At 50.5% G+C, this 20129-nt stretch overlaps 1 protein-coding gene across 1 annotated transcript; it reads right to left on the bottom strand.

Moving 5' to 3' along the window:
• Window positions 1-2480: 2480 nt before the first annotated feature.
• AHCY (adenosylhomocysteinase) lies at window positions 2481-18731 on the bottom strand. Its single transcript, XM_060030958.2, has 10 exons — window positions 18609-18731; window positions 13041-13231; window positions 11813-11888; window positions 9994-10143; window positions 8890-9002; window positions 8209-8416; window positions 8030-8117; window positions 7812-7929; window positions 6799-6993; window positions 2481-3372 (listed from the first exon to the last, which is right to left on the bottom strand). The coding sequence occupies exons 1-10, from the start codon at window positions 18634-18636 to the stop codon at window positions 3241-3243; spliced, it is 1299 nt and encodes a 432-aa protein (XP_059886941.1). The 5' UTR covers window positions 18637-18731; the 3' UTR covers window positions 2481-3240.
• Window positions 18732-20129: the final 1398 nt, after the last annotated feature.

Genomic DNA, 20129 nt, shown 5'->3' with positions numbered 1-20129 from the left:
GATTCTGGTCTCAGAGTCCTACTGGGTACAAAAGCCAGCTCACTCTCTCAAAGCCTGTTTTCTGAACTGTACAACGGGAATTCAAGTCTCTACAAGGTTATCAGGAGGAATAAGTAAGTGCTTACTTAGAGCAATGGCTGGTACACAATTAGCTGTAAAAGAAATGGCAGTGGGCAGCAGTGGATCTCGGTCTGTTTTGACCATTGGTGTCATGATTGGTTGAGAGGTGGTTCCTGTGTCGTTTGTTGGTAATAATAGTTGAAGTGCCAAAGTTTTAAAATTATTTACAGCAGAGTCATAGCATACACTCATGTAACCTAATGCAACGTCAACTATATGCATGGAGAAAAAAAGGCTGAGAATTAACTGGGCAGGACACGTTGATGAGCATCCAAGCCCGAGAAAGCATGGGGAGGGTCTATTGAGCCTCTAGTTTTCAGCCCTTCACGCCCATCAGACCGCAGGCCATCGACAAGGGTTTTGCTTGACACCATATGCTTTTAAAAGTTAGACTAAACAAGCCCTTCTTTCTGTCACTCAGATGCATTTGCACTCAAATAGTAGAAGAAGTGGAGTTTCAATGCCAGATACAGCCAAGGGCATGCCAAGCATGATGCTGTGGACTCATGGTTGGGAAAGCTGATCTGAGAGGCAGGATTGGCCTCAATCTCCATCTCCTCATGTTCTCCTGTGTACTCAACTCTCACTCAGCTCTGGAGGAAGAAATACTAAAGAGAGCCCCATCGGCAACCCACTACCTTCTGTCAAAACGTCACGCCTTGAGTAGGGCAACCTTCACTTAAACACTCGCCATTTGTCTCACACAAGTGCCTGGCCCAGGACTCAGACCAACCTGAGGTGGGGTCCAGGCAGCACCACTTACCGTGTGATCTTAGGTCAGGCCATTTGGCCTCTCTGAATCTCTCCGCTAATTAATACCAGGTAATAGCCAGAGGCTGAGAATACAAAAACAAGCCACAAGTATGAATGTTCAGTCAAGTAGGGTTGTTTCAGGGATCTGTGCAGCTCAAGGATTAAAACTAAGGTCTCATCCTAGTGTTCAAGGGCTTTCGCTTTCCTGTCTCCCAGGCCACCTTTCTAGCCCTCTACCTCATAGCTCCCCCTATATTAAGCTCCCTGCCCCCTAACTCATTCCTGCTTAAGTTGTTCTGCTGCCCAAAATGCTCTTGCCTTCAATTCCTATTAAAAATCTTTAGTTCTTTCAAAATCCATTTCAAGGGACTTCCCTTGTGGTCCAGTGGTAAAGAATCCGCCTTCCAATGCAGGGGATGCAGGTTCAATCCCTGATCGGGAAACTAAGATCCCACATGCCACGGGGCAACTAAGCCCACGTGCCGCAACTACTGAGCTTGTGTGCCTCAACTAGAGATCCCGCATGCTGCAAACCCCAGAGCCCATGCGCTCTGGATGCGCCACAGCTAGATAGAGAAAACCTGCGTACTACAACTGGAGAGAAGCCTGAGCGATGCAACTGGAGAGAAGCCCACGTGCTGCAATGAAAGATCCCAAATGCTGCAAGTAAGACCTGACGCAGCCAAAAACATAAAAAGAAAATAATAAAATATTAAAAAACAAAACAACAAAATCCAATTCAAGCATCACCTTTTCCCTCTTGCCTTTCAGTGCTGCCAGGCACTGAACTCTAAAGCTGAGCAGAGAAAGGGAAGTGCCAAGAGATGGCAAATCTGTTTGTATGCCTGCCTTCTCCTTCTAGCTTGAGATTCCCAGCAGGCTGGGGTTAGGTCTCAAACATCCCAGCATCCCCATCAGGCCTTCCATGAGTGGAGGACCCTTAGAATAGTCCCTAGTTACCCTTCCCAGGCAGGTTCTTGTTTTTCTCTGACTTCCAAGACCAGAACAGGGGTTCAGTAAATGACAATTTAGGCAAATAGAGCACCCCATTTCCCACCCACCTTCCTGTGATTTGAATCATGATGAGGCCAGTTGTAACTGTGGACTTTAGGAAAGACGCTTAACTTCTGTAAGTCTCCATTCTCATCCATAAGATTAGGATAATAGTATTACTAAGCTTGTTGCGAGAATAATGAAACTACAAAGCACCTAGCACTCAGGAGGTGCTCAATAAACAACAGTCCCCCCAGGAGCAATGGATCAAGCCCAAGTGGAAATGGGGAGAAAACAATATTATAAATTGGAACAGAAAAAAATAAGGTAGAGGAAATAAATACAAACAGAGATTACAATAAATATAAATAGGTTAATCTCACCTATTAAATGACTCTTAGGTTGGGTAAAAAACAGGCTGTTTACAAAAGACACACCTGAAGACACAAGAGTTCTCTCTTCATTTTACCCAGTCTTCCAAGCCCAAGGGTGTGCCTGCAGCCCGTCACCCCACACTGCAACACAGCAGACTATTACAGCACATCAGACTATTACCCCTTGGCTTACACCCTACATTGTTGGCAGTGGATTATCTATAAAATAAAGGCTCAAAATTCTTTTAGGCACCAAAATTTTTATTAACCCACCTTCTTGCTCTCTTTTAACATTATAAACCAAATTAACCTCTTTTTGACCCAGAGTTGTGATGAGAACATCAAGTCACAATGCACTTTTACGTTTCTCTGGCCCCTCTCAACCTCTGGCTGTCACTTCTCTCGTCCTTTCTTGGCTATCCCTTAACAATATATTCCAACCCCTGTAAAATAGGGACTAAAAGTACCAACCTCATCGTTCTGAGGTTTAAGGGAATGCCAAGCACTAAGCCGGGCTCTCAGGAGCATTCAAATTCCAACAGTTCCTCCACACCCTTTGACATAGCTCCTTCTCATCTGTCATGGGCTGAGGAACCAATGAACCTGTAAACCAAGAACATGGGTATAAAAAGTCCATAGGCCAAGTGAGGGCCTGGATGGTAAAGTGCATGGGCTTTGTGAACACCACTGCCAACCTCTAGCCTAAGGAAGGACTGACTGAGTGAGCAGTTCCAGAACCCCTGAGCTCATGGCTCCCTGTGGGTAACTCCCGTGTACCTCGATCATGACCAGGGCTGGAGGAGGGACTTCTCAATTCCCCCTGCCACACTTGGAACAGTATGAGGGATGCAGCAGAGGCCAAAGACTGAGTGACTAGCCCCAGGGAGTTGATGGGGAACATTATCAAACCAATCTCAAAGGTGGTGCCATTTGCTCTTGGGGAGGAGAGGTGGGACCCAGGCAAGGACAGCAGCTGGAAGGCAAAGGGCGGGCCTGGTTCTCAATAGCGGTAGTGATCAGGTTTGAAGGGGCCATCGCAGGACATGCCCAAGTACTGGGCCTGCTTCTCAGTCAGCTTGGTCAGCTTCACATTCAGCTTGCCCAGGTGGGCTTCAGCGACTGCTTCATCCAGCTGGGGAGAAACACAGAAAAAGCTGGAATCAGTGCCATGCTCTGGGATCCCTTACCTGCATCTAGCTGCCAAAAGAGGCAGGAACTGTTCTGTTGTGACATCTGCGGAGTGTTAAGCATATTACTTCATTCTATCCTCACAGCCAGCCTCCAGTGTGGCTTTTGGCTACTCAGCTCCCCTTCTTCAAGGGGGAACCAAGCTACATCCTCCCCTCCAAGCAGCCCTAATGGGACAATCAATTACATCTCCTTCCTTACCCTCCACCAACCTAAGCAGCTAACCAAAATGCTTCTCTGGAATTTATCTATGGACAGGACATATTTTCATGACAGGGGCTTTCAGGATTCCTAAACAGGGAGGCTATCAGTCTCTGCTCACCAGGGGCAAGTCTATTTGACAAATGAAGTGAATGTAGGGGGAAAAAAGAGCCAAGAGACAGAGAAAGAGCTCTGATGCCACTGATCCCTGGATCCAGTGTCTGAATCTTAGACCCCTCCATTACAGAACCAATAGAGTTCCTTTTTAGATTACACTGGTTGTGTTTGTTTCAAAATACATCCTTAGCACTGGTGGTATAGTGGTGAGCATAGCTGCCTTCCAAAATACGTCCTTAAAATCTTTGTCTATAAATTCATAAAACTCCTTTCTTCAAGAGGTGGAGCCTAAAAAAAAAAAAAAAGAGGTGGAGCCTAATTCCTCACCCCTTGAGTGACTCAATTCTAATGAATAGAATAAAGCAGAAGTGATGGTGTGTGACTTGGAGACTGGGTCCTAAAAGGCACTTCAGCTTCCTCCTTTGCTCTCCCCCTGAATCTGGGGGAGGCCAGCTGCCATCTCATGAGGAAACTTAAGCAGCCCTATGGAGATACTCATGTGGCAAGGAACCACCTGCCAACAGTGATGTGAAGCAGATCTTCCAGCTCCAGTCAAGCCTTCAGATGACTGCAGCCCCGGCTGACATCTCGACTACAACCTCATGAATTAAGCTGCTCTCAAACTCTCAACCCACAGAAACTGAAATAATAAATGTTTATTGTTTTAAGCCAGTAAGTTTTGTATTTAAACTGCTATACGGTTAACAGATAACTAATACACCAGCTTGAACAGGGTTTCTATCTACCACTCGCCACCGAAAGGATCCTGACTAATAAAAAAATTGCCATCTCCTTTCACAAATGTGGAAATCAAGGCTCAGAAAGGTGCAATGACTTGCCCAAGGTCACAAAGCTAGTTAATGACAGAGCTAGGATTTGAATCCAGGGTCCACCTGGCTCCAAAGTCCCATAACTTGTCTCAAGTTATCGTCTCCAAGGCAGCTTTGAAGAGACAGAACAGAAACCAAGGAGGACAGAGGCTGGGGTTAGATAAGGCCTATTTCTAAGTCTGACCAGTGCTGAAATGCATAAAGTGGGCCTGAGAAGAAGGGCAAGTGGCTGTACTTAGAGAAGGATCAACCTTAAGCGGGGCTCTCACTTTCTCAGCATCCAGCTCCGGGTGGGGCCTCTTTCTACCCCCAAGTCCCATCCCATAATGGCACAATAGCCTTTAACCACAGCCCAGCCCAGACAGCTTTACATTCCCAAGTGGTTTCACACTCACGGTCTCATTAGAGGCTCACAAACACCCTTAAGAAGGAGGCCAGGGTTTATTCTTCTATTTAACAAATGAAGAAACTGGGGAGAGGCAGGCAAAGGCAGGAGCAGAGCCCAGCCCTAAGTCCTAAGTCCACGTCAGCTCTGGAGGCAGAATGAAGGTCTCCAGTGCCCAGAGGACACAATGAATTCTCCCTTCTCTTGGCCTGGCCTAGCCGAGAACACCCTTCCCTCTCCCTGCTGGGGAGGACATAACGGTTAACAACTTGGACAGGCAGGGGTGGGACATACTCTTGGCCCAATACTTTGCAGCTGTGGAGGCAAGTCACCCTCTGAAGCTTAGTTTCTTCTTCTGTAGGCTGGGTCTCTCAGAGCTGGTACAGAGATCAGTGATATTCAAGAGCGCTTGGTGCAAGTACCTTAAGAAATGGTGGCTGCTCTCTCTGTCATTGTTAACCAAGGTGCATAATCCCTCTCCCGCATCTCGCATGTGAGATGTGAAGCCTGTCCCCAACCCGTATCTTGGCAGTGATGAAGGAAGAAGACGGGATGGGGCCAGGTGCTGGGGTAGGAGGTGAGCTCTTTGCCTCTCACTTCCAACCCCAGCCTCATTTTAAAGGCCTGCCCAATCTCTCACTATATTCACAGTCGTATTTCCTCCAACTGAGATCGATGAGGGGTCGAATGAGACTTTTTTAACCGGACAACCAGCATGGGGACCTAGCAGGCTGCCCAGGACAGGACAGCCCCTTACAGGTAAAACACCTGGTCAGGCAAGACAGTGCCTGAGGAAGACTAGGGGGAAAGGAGTTGGCTGGCTCGGGGGCAGACAACCCAGCCTCTTCCTGCGTCTCATCAGTTGGCAGACCAGCTTTTCAAAGGGTGGGAGGAGTGGTATGAAGACACCACTGCAGCCTCTCCAGCAGCCAAGGGCTGGAAGCAAGAGCTACTCTTACCATTTAGCTGAGAGGGAAACTGAGGCCCAGTCAGGCAAAGTAGCAAAACCAAGTTCACCCATGACACTGGCAAAAAAAAAGCCAGGACTAAAACATAGTGTTCTGATCTGTGGGAGAGGGCGGAGGCAGGGGGTGTTAGGACAAGCACTGGATGTGACGTCAGACGACCTCATTGTCATGGTTCATCTGACCACACACTCACAACACGTCAGGTGCCATGCTCAGTGTGTTAGTGGCATCATCCCATTCCAAGGCCACAATCACACAGCCTGTAGGCTGCATTCGGCTTACAAACACGTCCAAGTTAAACAACCTGGTTATATTTAAAAGCTGAATATTTCACATAAATATACTCATATCTAGCTTCCTTTGAAACGTCAGGAGCCCTGGTCCAGTGGGTCCAGGTTGCTGACAGGCAGCCAACCTCTTCAACTGGGGCACGTGCTCTTTGGTCAGTTCCCACCCAGCCCATTTACCTGCCCAATCCCTGTGGGCATGTGGGTTTGTGACCTGTGATCTAAGGAAATCCTCACAATCCTTAAGGAGGTACCATCACCTTCGTTTTACAGATAAGGAAATGGAGGCACAGTTACACAGCCTCTAAGTGGTAAGGGTGAGATGCAAACCTGGGTGTGTCTCACTCCAAAGCCCATGCTCCTCTCACCACCCAGCCCTGCCACTCTGGGAGTTATTCCCTGCTTTGGGCCCCAATTTCCTCCTCTGTTAAATGGAGAGAATGATTTCTGCCCTGCGGAGGACCCTATGAAGATCTTCAAGAGGGTAGAGAGGCGAGTACTGTATGAACTCTGGCGAGGCCTGCATGGAGAGCCCAGGGCTGGACACATGACCCTTGGCCAGGGGTGGAGGTAGGAACCTACCTTCTTGGGCAGGAAGTGGACCCCAACGGGATACTTGTCTGGGTGGGTCCACAGCTCAATCTGCGCCAGCACCTGGTTGGTGAAGGAGTTGCTCATCACGAAGCTGGGGTGGCCCATGGCGCAGCCCAGGTTGACCAGCCGGCCCTCGGCCAGAATGATGATGCGGCGCCCATTCTTCAACAAGTAGCGGTCCACCTACAAGTGGGCAGCACAGCGGTAGGGGCTGGTGGGCACAGCTCCCAGTGTCCACACCTATCCTCATCCTACCCTCCTGTCCAGCAGGCCTCCCGACCTCCAGCAGGGCCCACAGAGGGCCTGGACTGCCCCAGAACAACCTCCAGCACAGGGCCTGGCACACACAATTAATAAGAGCCAGTATTTGTTATGCAACCCTGAGCGGCAGACCTCATAGGTCTGCTGTGAGAATTTAAAGAGCTGACATGTACAAGGCACTTAGTTTAAGTACTACGTATTAGCTAATGTTATTATTATTGGCACATGCCCTGGGCTAAGAACATACATATAACCATATATATATATATATATATATATATATACACAATATATATATAAAATTATCACATTTAATCCTACTAACAACCCTGTAAATTAAGTACTGCTATTATCCCCATTCCACAGATAAAGGAACTGAAGTTTAAAGGGTTAAGTTCTTTGTCCAGAGCCACACATTACAAAGTGGCTGCAACATGAGCCTGGACAGTCTGAGGACAGATCCCACGTTCTCAATCACCATGCCTAGTAACAAGTTGAATGCAGTGGTACTCAACCTTGGCTGCACTTCAGAACCATCTTGGGACCTTTAAAAATGGGGATGCCTTGGCCTCACTCCAAGATTCCAGTTTAAGCAGTCCTGAAACCAGTCCCTCTTCCGCCCATCCCACTGCCCAGGTTGCCAGAGCCTCATCATCTGACTTCCTGGACGGCCAGCCCACGAGCACGCCCCCCTCGGTGCTCCATCCACCAAGCCTGCTGGCAGGGCTGGGGCTTCTCACCTGGGGCTTGATGTTCACCTTCTCCACAGCGTTCTCGTTCAGCCACTTGACGTCAATCTCCACGTCAAAGTGTCCGATGTTACACACAATGGCGTCATCTTTCATCTGTTCAAAGTGCCTGTGGAAGAGCCCCAGCCTGTGACAGACTGTCAGGGACCAAAAGCAGCCGCAAGCCTGCCCCCTCCTTCACTCCCTGGGACCCCCCGCCTGGCGCCTACCGGCCGAGGATGATGTCGATACAGCCCGTGGTGGTGACAAAGATGTTGCCCTCCTGACAGGCCTCATCCATGATGGTCACCTCATAGCCTGTGTAGAGACAGTGTCTGTGCGTCATCCAGGGTGGCCTTGCCCCCGCTCTGGCCCCAGTGGCTGACAACCAACCTTCACCCTATCATACCCTCCATGGCAGCCTGAAGCGCATTGATGGGGTCGATCTCCGTGATGATGACACGGGCCCCGAAGCCCCTGAGGGCCTGGGCACAGCCCTTGCCCACGTCGCCATAGCCCGCTACCACCGCCACCTTGCCCGCAATCATCACGTCTGTGGCCCGCTTGATGCCATCTATGAGGGACTCCCGGCAGCCATAGAGGTTGTCAAACTTGCTCTGAAAGGAGAGGGGGCAAGGCGGCTACGGGGGCAGGAGAGGCCCTGGGGCCTCAGACCCGCTCTCAACATCTCAGCCTGGTGGGCCTTGGGCTGATCACCTCCTGGGACTTCTCCCCACCAGCTAATGTGCTCATGTGCCCCTTGCCCGGCTCAGTCCCACGACTTTCTCCCTGGCCTTTCTCTGCCAGTCCAGAAGGCTTCCTGCGGATCAACTACGAGAGACTGTCCGGTCAAAGAATCTGCTTCACGTTAAACCTCTTGATGCCCAGCTCTGAGGCTCACTGCACAGTTCTTTGGCTCTTTAATGCCTTTAATGCTTTGCCTCATGACCCTAAGTCTACAACCCCTTTCCCCCCTCAAATGAGGGCTAAGCCCCTAGCCTGCAGCCTTCCCAGGGGACTTTCTGCAGGGCCTACTCCTGAGCTGCTCTGGGAACCAACAGCTGGAGCCATCACTGCCCCACAGGCTCACCTTGGTGACAGAGTCGTTGACATTGATGGCAGGCACCTTCAGGATCCCGCTGGCCATCATCTTGTACAGGTTGTGGACCCCCGTTGTGGTCTCTTCGGAGATGCCTCGGATGCCTGAACAAGAGAGGAGGGGATGAATTTCAGGCTAGGAAGGAGTGGCCCAAGGGACAGGGTGGCCTCTGAGATGAAACTCCAAGAGCCTCAGAGAGCCCACAACTGAACTCACCCAAATTCCTTACCTTTGCCTCCTAAAGCCGCTCCTCCTTCTGGGTTCCTATCTCTGTAACGGACACCACAGCCCACCTAATCACCTAGGCCAGCATGAGGGAGGAGCCACCACCATCACCAGGCCTAATGATTCTACCTCCCAACAACTCCCGAACTCATCACTTGCACTGTCACTGCCCTAGTCCCTGCCACCATTGTCACTTGCCCGTCCCAGCCACAACTCATCCTCTACACAGCAGCCATTTTTTTTTGCTGTACGCGGGCCTCTCACTGTTGCGGCCCCTCCCGTTGTGGAGCAACAGGCTCCGGACGCGCAGGCTCAGCGGCCATGGCTCACGGGCCCAGCCGCTCCGCAGCATGTGGGATCCTCCCAGACCGGGGCACGAACCCGTGTCCCCTGCATCGGCAGGTGGACTCGCAACCACTGCGCCACCAGGGAAGCCCACAGCAGCCATTTTTAACATGTACATTTGCAGGGAAGTCTTTTCAGTACCATCCAATTACTTCCCTTTACTCTCAGGATCAAGCCAAACTCTTTTCTCAGTGTTTCATGAATGGTCTATCCATTCCTGCCTCAGGGCCTTTGCACTCACAACACTACCCCACTTTCCTCCCCACCTGCTTTTAACAAAGCTGACGCCTTCCCAGCTATTCTCAGCCCTGGCCTTGGCATGCCCTTGGGCCAGCCAGGCCTCCCCTAGCCACCCAGCCCCGAAGCCAGGCCCCAGCACGCCTACAGGAGCCTGCTGTTCTCCCATCTTCCACAGAATCTGCTGCTCGAGGCACTGGGAAGTCCTGCCAGGCCTGCTGATTTCATGCGGGCAAGCAGGCCCCGTTTAAACCACTAGCACCCAGCCCACCCACCCATCCTACTCACCTGACAGGAGCTGTGGGTACTTGGTGTGGATGAGGTTGGTGAGGTCACCACCATCGTCCAGAATCATGTTGAGGGGCCCGTCCTTGAAGTACAGCGTCTGCTCAATGCACCACAGATATTCCTCGTCCGTTTCACCCTTCCAGGCGTACACTGGAGAGTGAGTGGCACATCAGGGCCTGGCCCTCCCCACCGGCACTTGCTCCAGGGACCTACCTGGATAGAGCCAATACTATCTCCTTCCTAATTCCCATCCCCTGCCACCTCTAGCACCTCTGAGGACTCAGCAATGGTAAGAACACAACTTGGAGCCAGAGAAATCTGAGTGCAAATCCTGGTTCTGCACTCACCAGCTGTGTGACTTTGGGAAAATCAGTTCACCTCTCTGAGCCTCAGTTTCCTCATCTATAATAGTATGGATTATGAGACAGAGGCCAAGTACAGACACCCCCCCCCCCCATATATAGGTATCTGGAAACAATTATTTCCTTTCCTACCTCTTCTGTCTGGGCCCCCAACCCAGTGACCAGGGCTCCTACCCACAATGCCTACTGCTAGGATGGAGGTGCACAGGGGCAGGAAGCCACACTCAGGTGGACCCAAGCGAGACAAGATCCAAGATTCATTATGCACTGAAAGGACTTGATGGGCCAGCAGCCTCTGTGGTAGGTTATCCTAGGCAAAGTCTGGCCAAAAACTACTAACAGCAGCTACCACGTATGGAGCACTTTCTCTGTGCCAGACATTACTCTAACTGCTTCATGCCCCGTCTCATTTTTCCTCACAGAAACTCTGTGAGGCAGCCATTACCATCATCATCACTTACAGATGCCCAGAGAGGGGCTAAGATGTGCCCAGATCACTCAGCATGGCATTCCTGAGCAGGCATCAGAACCCAGGGCTCCTGGGAATTCGAGGGCAGACCAGTGGTTAGGACTCTGCACTTCTACTGCTAGGGGCCCAGGTTTGATCCCTGGGCCCCTAGGGTCAGGGAATTAAGATCTCGCAAGCCGCATGGCGCCGCCAAAAAAAAAGAAGCCAGGGCTCCTGACTGCCAGCCCAGGCTCCTCCCATCATATGGGACAACTGAGACACAGGTGTGGGGCTCCCATGAACCTCCTGTGAGCAAAGGATACCTGCCAAAGCAGGGCCAGCTTCCCCTCCCCCAAACTGGGGCAGACAATGGTATTAAAAACAAAACCTTTCCCAGAAAAGGGCCATGGAGCCCAAACTAGGCTGAGGAGGTGGGGACAGGCTGTTCCAAGCTTGGTCAGTCTTTGGAGAGGTCCTCCCCCACTCTTTACTCTCCACCTGTGTCTGGTTAGAAGGAACTGTGAATGTCCTATTTCATCATCATCAGAGCTAACCACTGCCCTCCTCAAGCCCAGGCAGACTTGTGTCTATTTCCCCAGCAGCTTGTGAGAAAGTCTTTCCTCTTTGGTCCTGGTATTTCCCCAGCGCCCTAGACCATCAGATACTACGCAATGGACCTCTGGGACTTTTTTATGCCCAGTATCCCTCCCTGATTCTTTCGGAAACAGACCCACATCATTCCTTTAGAGGATTTCCCCTCTTCAACATCATGTGGTTCCCAATCATTAGATCCCACCCTTCCTGATCACGTGACTTGAACTGGGCAAGTAAGTGCCTTCAATAGGATTTTAGATGACAGTTGGACAAAACAGTTCTTTCCAATGGGTCACTAGGCTAGGATTCTGTGGCCATGACTCCTCTCCTCTGCCGCAGGGAAGTCTGTAGCAGTAAAAGTCAGTGAAGCCATCAGCAGGAGTGAAGCCATCCCCCAGCAGCAAGCTGGCCTCACCTGGAATGCCAGCCTTGGCAATGGCAGCTGCTGCATGGTCCTGGGTGGAGAAGATATTGCAGCTGGACCACCGCACCTGAAAGAGCCAGCAAAACAGGGTTGCTCGCAGACAGTTCAGAAGACCAAGGTCACTGGACAGGGATAAGAAAACGCCCTGGAGCTAGGGCCGAGAGGCTCGGGATCTACATCCAGCCAGTTCTGCAACCTCAGGCTGGGTTGCAAATGGCAACCAGTGGATGGGAGTGGATGGGAGCCAGAGCACTGACAAGACCCAACTTATGTTAAAACATGGCTCTGCTGTGTGGAAGGGAAAAGGCTCCACACGGAAGCAAGGAGACAAGGGCAGAAGCTGTTGTTAGAGTTCAGACAAGAAATGCACCTCTAGCAGTGGAAGCGATGATGCGTGTACTTTGAGGGCTGAGCTGACAGGATTGCTGCAGGGTCCGTTGTTGGAGTAAGAGAGCAAGAGGAGTCAGGGACGACCCCAGGTTCTGAACTGAGAGGGCCTGTAAGGCTGAAGTCTGCATCTGCCTACACGGGGAAGCCTCCAAGAAGAGAAGGAAATCATGCGTTCCTTTGGACATGTTGAGACTGAGAGGTCAATCAGATCTCCAAGTTGAAGTGATACATCAGCTGCTGGGTATACAAGTCTGGAGTTCCAGGGAGAAGTCCAGGCTAGTACATAAAACTGGGAGTCATCACCATATAGACAGCATTTAAAGCCATAAAATCAGATTGCCAAGAGCGTGAGTATAGAAAAGAAAGAAGAGGTACAAGGACTGAACCCTGGTGTGTTCTGTAGCTGACTTTTGCTGCTCTGCCCTGCCCCCTGCTTTGGGAAACATCTTGCCCCCAGAGAAGTTGGAAGAGCTGCAATCATTGGTACACATAACCCAGGCTGAACCAATCAGAGCGCGCCATCCTTCCAGCAGCCATGATTGGCCAAGGGCAGGCACATGACCCCAGGAAGGCCTGGGAGAGCCAGTCCTTAGACGACTCAGTAGGACGCCGGGCTTGAGTTTTTCCTATCAGAGCTCCCCAGTCAGGAGAATGTGAACTGAGGGCAGTCAGACACCGTCTTCCCAGGGAGAGAAAATCTGCAGAGCAGTCACGACAAATGGAGGTGAGGGGGCACTGTGACAAGGCTGCAGCTGGACCCCCTGCTGGGCCTGAGGGGGCACAAGACTGGAGTTCCCCACTGCACAAGAACTGCTGCTGCCGGCCTCACCTCAGCACCCAGGGCAACGAGGGTCTCAATGAGGACAGCTGTCTCCACGGTCATGTGCAGGCAGCCGGCAATGCGGGCGCCCTTCAGTGGTTTGGAGGCCGAGTACATCTCCCGCATGCGCATCAGGCCCGGCATCTCATTCTCTGCGAGGTCCAGGGCCTTGCGCCCCCAGGCGGCCAGGCCGATGTCAGCTGTAGGGGCAGGATGGATGGGAGTTCGTGAGCCACCTCATCCCACGAACCACAAAGCACCGCCACTCAGCACTCCTCCACTTGCGGACTCGAAGCACTAGACTGGGTAATCTGGTCACTGCACTCTCTCACTCACGCAACAGGGATTTATGGAGCCAGGGCAGTCAAAAAAGAAAGACATGGTCCCTGCCAGTAACCACAGCTTACTTACAGCCTTGTGGGAGAACACATTTAATCAAAGAAGCACACAGGACCATGAATATTACAACACAGGTAAGTGCCCCCTTGAAAAATAGCTATCGGCCTATATATACCTCCTGCTACCCTTTCTGCTGCCACCTACCAACGTCCTCATTCCCTAAAGATTTTAGCTCCTGGCTCTCCACATTCCTAGTCACCACTCTTGGTGACTTCAGCACTCATAAATGATATAATCTAACACCTTGGACTCGGCACAGCTCCTTGATCTCCTTGAAGACATAAAAATGCTTCTCCAGTCCTAATGTTTCTCTCCACATGGAGGGAACTCATCTGTGTAACTAACACTCTGGGCCTCTCTCTGCCCCAGGGGAAGTGGAGTGACTTGTCTAGTAAACTTAGGAGGAATAAACTGGGCATGTGCAGTTCAGGTCTCCCTTGTTTTGCAAGCAAGCAGCAGCCAACCTACCTGCAGGAAGTGTGTTCTTCCACATAGAGACCTACCCAGGCCCGCCCTGCCTGTAACTGGTGGATTAACGGCTGAGTTTGGGGTTCAGTTAGCATGATCATTGGGACTTTGACAGTAATCTACATTCTCTGGCTTCGATGTTATTAGTCATCCCTTGGTCTCTACAGCAGATTGGTTCCGGGAACGCCTGTGGACACCAAAATTCTCAGATGCTCAAGTCCCTTATATAAAATGGCATAGTACAATGAATACTACTCCTCTCCCTTATAATCTCACCCTCCCTCCCCTGCCACACTAGCCCATTCTCAAGGTCAGTCCCTAGGTCAGTGTTTGCAAACTTCCCTGATAAGGGTCATCTGGCATGCTTACAAGTCTCCCCTGGGGAATCAAATTCAGTAGGTCTAGGATGGGGCCTGGAACTCCTCGTGATTTTTATCTTTAGGGGAGCTTAGATCCTGCCAATCACCCAAAAGGGGTGGTGGGTGGGAGGCAAAGGACTATAGAGAATTTAGTAAGAAATAATAAAACCAACTAAGTCACTCTGCTTCCTACTGTACATCTAAACAACTTCACAGATGCAATATACCCCCCATGGGAGGGACTACTCCCACTGTGCCTCAGCACACACCCACTCCACCCCTGCCCACTTCGGCAGGCCATCACCCATGATACTCTCCCTTGGAAATCTTGATTTCAAGCAACCGACTCTGGCCATGTCCCATCTTTCCAAAACTCTCTGTCTAGAGCCCAAACTCCAATAAAGCTGCAACGGGTCAGGTCAGAACCTTTAATCCGTTTATCCTACCAATTATCACTGTCCCTCACTGCACCCTTCATGTTCTCAACATGGTCCACAATTTAGATTCCACTGTCCCTTCTACCCTCTTGTTCTCTGAGAACTCCTCAGCAAAACTCCCACCCTGGTTAAACCCAGCCCTCCACTGCACCCACGTCATTGAGCCCAGCAGGAGGAAAATGATGACCACACCAAGAGTTTCATTTATTAAGACCACAAATCTCAAGGGACACTCCAGCAATCTTATTACATCTTCTTAGTAAATTTACCACCTTTCCCACTCCAAACTTCTAACCTTTCCTCATCAACTGATGACCTCACTTCACAATTCATCGAGAAGAATTCAGAACAATGCCACTCTTCCTCCAGGAATCCACTAGTCCTCCTCACATGTAGTTACGGACCAGGCATTCCTTTGTTACAACAGACAGAGCTGTCTCTGCTCTGTGGGGTCTGATCCCGTATTGTTTTACCTCCTTGATGACTTCACTACTCCACTAAAACTGCTCTTCTCAAGGTCTCTGTAAGGCCTAATCCCCATAACTAATGGTCAACTACCTATGTTCATGTTTCTCCCTGCAGCACGAATAGCACTAAGTACTCTCTCCTGAAACCCTTTCTTTGCTTGGCTTCTATGCCTGTCTTTCCGTGGCTTCCCTACCACCTTCCTGGATCCTCTTCCTGTTACAGACTCTAAAGTTTAGAAGCCCTCAGGGATTCATCATCTCCCTCTTCTCTCCTACCAGATGAGCTCATCCCATTTTATGGCTTGAAATACCTTTTCTATGGAAATGTCTCCCACACATTCATCTCCAGCCCAATCTTCTCCCCTGAACTTGAGACTCATATAATCCAACTGCCTATTCAGCATCTCAATTTGGATGCCCAACTAGATTATGTGTCAAGTTTGAGCCCTCGTGACTCCTTGCCTTCACCCCCAAACTTGTCACTCCCCAAATCTTCCCATTTTAGGAAATGAAACCACCATTCGACCAGCTGCTCCAGCCCAAAACTTACGATTTCTTGATTTCTCTTTCTCCCTTGCACCCCCTTTCAACCCATCAGCACACTGTTGGCTCAACATCCCAAATACAAGCAATCCAACAGCATCTCATCACCTTGGATCACTGAAGCCACCTCCTCACTGGTCTCCCTGCTCCCACGTACTATTCTCCCCACAGAAGTCAGAGAAACAAACTTTTCAATTTTAAAATATATCACCTCCATTCTTCTGCTCAAGTAAAAAACAAGCCGACATCCAATGGCTTCCGCTTAACCATGAATAAAATCCTAACTCATCACATGGCTTTAGGGTCCTACCCAGGTGACTGCCCACCCTTCTCCCCCATCTCTCCACCCTCTTCTCCCCCTCTCTAGTTGCTTAACCACATGAACCTCCGGGTGAGCTAAACTCATTCCCACCTCAGGGCTTTAACCAAGCAGCTCTCTTACCCTGGAAGGCTCCTCCCCAAGCACCTGATACAGTACCTGGCACACAGCAGGGGCTCAACAAAAACCTGGAAACAGGAAAGAACTTGGTATATTGTTGCTGGAGGAACAGAGTGTGCCAGGGTGACTCTAGTAGAGGGAGTAAGATGATGAGTCAGGACTTTATTCCTATAGAGTTTTAAGGGGAGTATCATGACCAGACTTGTCTTCCGAAAAGCCCTCTTTGGTTGCTGCATGTATCTGTGGAGCAAGAGACCCGGGGACACCTTTGAGGAGGGAGACCAGGACTGGGGTGGTGGCCACAGAGACAGAGAATTGAGCAGATCTCCTCACTTATAAAATGGAGACAATACTACTATATTATCCGTATGCATGTCTGTCCCACCCTCATCCTTGAGTCACCCTTGTACCTCTAGTGCCCAGCTGGGCCTGGCACAGAGAAGGGGTCCACAAATGTTTACCAACCACACCTGTTGTTAGGACTGAATGAGAGAAGGTCCACGAAAGGGGCTGGCAAGAGACAGGGTTAGCAAACAAGAAACAAATCTGAACCTAGTCCAACTCCCAGCATTTACCAATGAGGAAAGGCTCAGAGAAGGGTTTGCCCCAGGTTCCACAGCCAGTCAATGGCAGAGGCAGGACTGGTGGCCAGGGAGGGCTAGAGCCAGAGGCTCCTGGGAGGCACACAGCAGTAGCGGACAATGGTTCCCGTCCTATCCTAAGCTTCACCCCCTCTGCCACCACCTGTCCCTCTAGCCAAAAAGAACTCTTTCACTGCCCTCAGGACAGCTGTGTCAGCCCTGGTGTTTTCGTGGGTCCCTCAGCTCCAAGGGCACAGGAGGGTCTGGCACTCTAAGCTCTGGGGGTTTTGGTGCCCAGGAGAGCTGAGGACTTGCAGAGGTTGCAGTAACACCTGTCCCAGGACAAGCTAAGAGGCATAATAGCAAAACCCTCTCTGAGCCTCAGTTTCTTCATCTGTAAAGTGGGAATAATCATCCCTAACCTTCTATGAGCCCTGAGGATTAAAGAAGATGCCATATGGGCAAGGTCGGGCACACTGTGCCCTCCCTGATGGAGGCGTCCTTCCTCCAACCCTACCTAGCCAAGCTTCTCCACTTCCAAATGCAGCCTTATCTGCTGCCACACAACCCAAAGCCCTCAACCCTAACCCATCCAACTCTCCACAGTGTAACATGTCCCCATTCCAGTTCTGCCACTGGACCTTGACTTAGTCTTTCTGGGCTTCAGTTTCATTCACACAATAGGGACAATAACCTTCTCTGGCCTGCTACTTGATAAACTACTATTGACAGGTTGTTATTTTCCACAGTCTTTGCAAGTCACTTCCTGTTAGGGCTTCAGTTTCTTCCTCTGTATCATGAGATAAAGTCCACCTCTAAAGATCATTCTGTAAACAAATGTAGATCCCCAGATACATAGCAAGTGCTCCATGAATGATGCTTTTCTCCAGGTTGAATGGTGTCTTGAATTTACTTTAAAAATTGCTAGCCAGGCTGAACTGGTTTTTGCTGAAAGGTCATTAGGGTTATTCCAAATGTGGTCACTTATATACAGTGGTGAAAAGGTGGGCACAGCCTGGGTTCATATCCTGCTCCACCACCTCCCAGCTGTAAAAATGTGGGCAAGTTACCTTTTTTCCTGGGTTTCAGTAAACCCATCATAAGATGAGAAAGTAATAGTCCCTTCCCTAAAAACCCATTAGAATAAAATGAATTAATCTATAATAAACGTAGAAGGCAATGCCCATTCCATAGTAAACGCCCAATAAACGTTAACTATCAGTGTATCAGCTTCAATCCATAGAACAGCAGGAAGAATTTTTCTAACCACTCCAAAATTTCTTCGAGATTCTCTGTATGACTGTACCTTCTGGCCAGGTGGATGACCCCAAAAGGTTGAGTAACAAGCCCAAAGTCCCTGGTAAGTGGACTAGCCCGGCCTCAGGCTTAGTCTCCAGGCCTCTCCCCACGTGCCCTTCGGGGCCCCAGTGCCCTCGCCTTCCCTGTAGGAGGCTCAGAGAGGGTGGGCACTTGCCCGGGACCACCAAGTAGCCAAGGAGCCGGTCCAGGCCCAGGAGGCAGGATCCAGGCCCCCTAGGTCCCGGCAGGTGCCACTGGTCCCAGGCCGTGGCCAGGTGCCCGCTGCCCGCCTGCCCCAGGAGGCTCTGGCAAAACACGCCGCCAGTTCGCTGCTTTGCGGGCCTCGCTGCTGCACCGGCCTCGCGGGGCACGCCGGGACGCATAGTCCGCGGCCGCCTCCGAAGACCCGCTCGCGGCGGCGGGAGAACTCCAACCCCCAGACGGCCTCGCGCGGCCAAGACCGCGCTGTACCGGCGATTCAAGGGGGTCCTTCTGAGCACCCCGGGTCGGCTCCGCGGCAGCCGCCCCAACAGGCCCCCAGCGGAGGCGGGGCAGACGCGGCCGACTGCACGTCCTGGAACTCACCGACTTTGTAAGGCAGCTTGTCCGACATGCCGGCGGCGTTTCCGCACGGAGTGATGGATACGAGCGAAGGGTGCCGAGCCGCGGGCTGAGGACTGGAGCGGGGCAGGCGGCGCCGGTTAGGGGCCTGCGCGTGGCGCCGGCGCCTTTAAATATCTTCCCCTGGTTTGCATATTCATGAGTCCCGCTGGATCTGAGCCATAGGGGCGGGGCAAACGCACGGGGGCGGGGCCGGAGTGAACTTTGGTCCCTGCTGAGCGCAGTTTTTTTCCCATGCGGTCCTTCCACCTCCCGCCCTGGGCTGCGAAGGGAGATGGGGATAGGCCTGAGAACTAACTCGAGGCTGTTCTTTCTTTCATTCGTTCAACCAGTAACACTGATGTCAGAACCGGGTGAAACTGAAATTCCAACCAGTTCACTTCCCCGAACCTCAGTTTCTTCTTCAGTAAAGTGGGCAGAATGATACCTACCATACAGATTCTAAGTTGCAATATGTCAAGTTCCTAGCACATCCTAGACCTTCCACCCTCCTCCCACTATCCTGAGTTTAGTTAAATTTGTGTGCGTGTTTATACTTTTACTACATATGTATAAATCATTAAATGCTTCATAGAATTCTTTCTGTGTTTAAAACCTTCATATAAATGGTACCATACTGAAAAAAAAAAAACAATGGTACCATACTGTACTTATCCTTCTGCAGTTTGCTTTTTACTGTTAAGAGCCATGCATAGACTTTGAATGTATTCATTTTTGCTTCTGTATAGAATTTCATTGTCTACATCCCATGATTAATTTATCTGTTCTCCTGTTTGCTGGCATTCGGGTTGTATAGTCAGTCTGCCATTATTGCATACATGGAAAAATGAACATTGTCTCTTAGTGCCCATGAGTTGGTGTCTCTGGGCCATAAGTGTACTTAAGGGTGAAGTTTATGAGCTGAAGGCACATTTTTAACTTTCCTAGATATTGCCAAATTGTTTTCCAAAATAGTTTATCCTCTCACCAGCAGTGTCTGAGAGGGCTTGTTGTTCCACATCCCTGTCACCACTTGTCAGTCTGACATAAATTTTTGTTAAACTGATGGGTGTGCAAATCTCCTTGTGGTTTTAATCGGCCACCTGAAGACTCTTTAACATCTCTCTAGGAACCCTCTGCCCTAGCATCCACCCAGCTGCTATCTCCTTCCTCTCCTTCTCATACTTTTTCAGAGTTGACCCATTCTGTGTCTGTGCTTTCTCACCACCCACTCAGTCCTCAGCTGTGTGATCTCCACCCCCAGGTCTCTGCTGAAACTGCTCCAGCCAAGGTCAGCAGGGAACCTGGCTGAATCCAAAGGATGTGCCTCAGCCTGCATCCCAACTCACCTCACTGCTGCACACAATGTGCCCTTGGCCTCCACTTTCCTGACTCTCCTCCCACTCTCCACAGGGTAACTTCTCTGGCCTAAGCAACTTCCTATCCTTCACTAGCGACTTCAAGTGTTGATGTTCCTTTTTTCTCTTACTCTGCTCCATCTTCCAG

The sequence above is a fragment of the Delphinus delphis genome, chromosome 15 (assembly GCF_949987515.2).
Source record: "Delphinus delphis chromosome 15, mDelDel1.2, whole genome shotgun sequence".
Lineage (NCBI taxonomy): Eukaryota > Metazoa > Chordata > Mammalia > Artiodactyla > Delphinidae > Delphinus > Delphinus delphis.
Note: the sequence above shows the minus strand (reverse complement) of the source record. Positions and strands in the feature narration are given on the sequence as shown.

What these genes read in the sequence shown, in the direction of transcription:
- AHCY (XM_060030958.2), bottom strand. Translation starts at nt 18,636, where the DNA reads ATGTCGGACAAGCTGCCTTACAAAGTCG. An exon ending in GTACCCACAGCTCCTGTCAG is followed by an intron (nt 9,003 to 9,993) that starts GTGAGTAGGATG and finishes TCTCTTGTTCAG; the next exon opens with GCATCCGAGGCATCTCCGAA. An exon ending in TCAACGACTCTGTCACCAAG is followed by an intron (nt 8,417 to 8,889) that starts GTGAGCCTGTGG and finishes CTCTCCTTTCAG; the next exon opens with AGCAAGTTTGACAACCTCTA.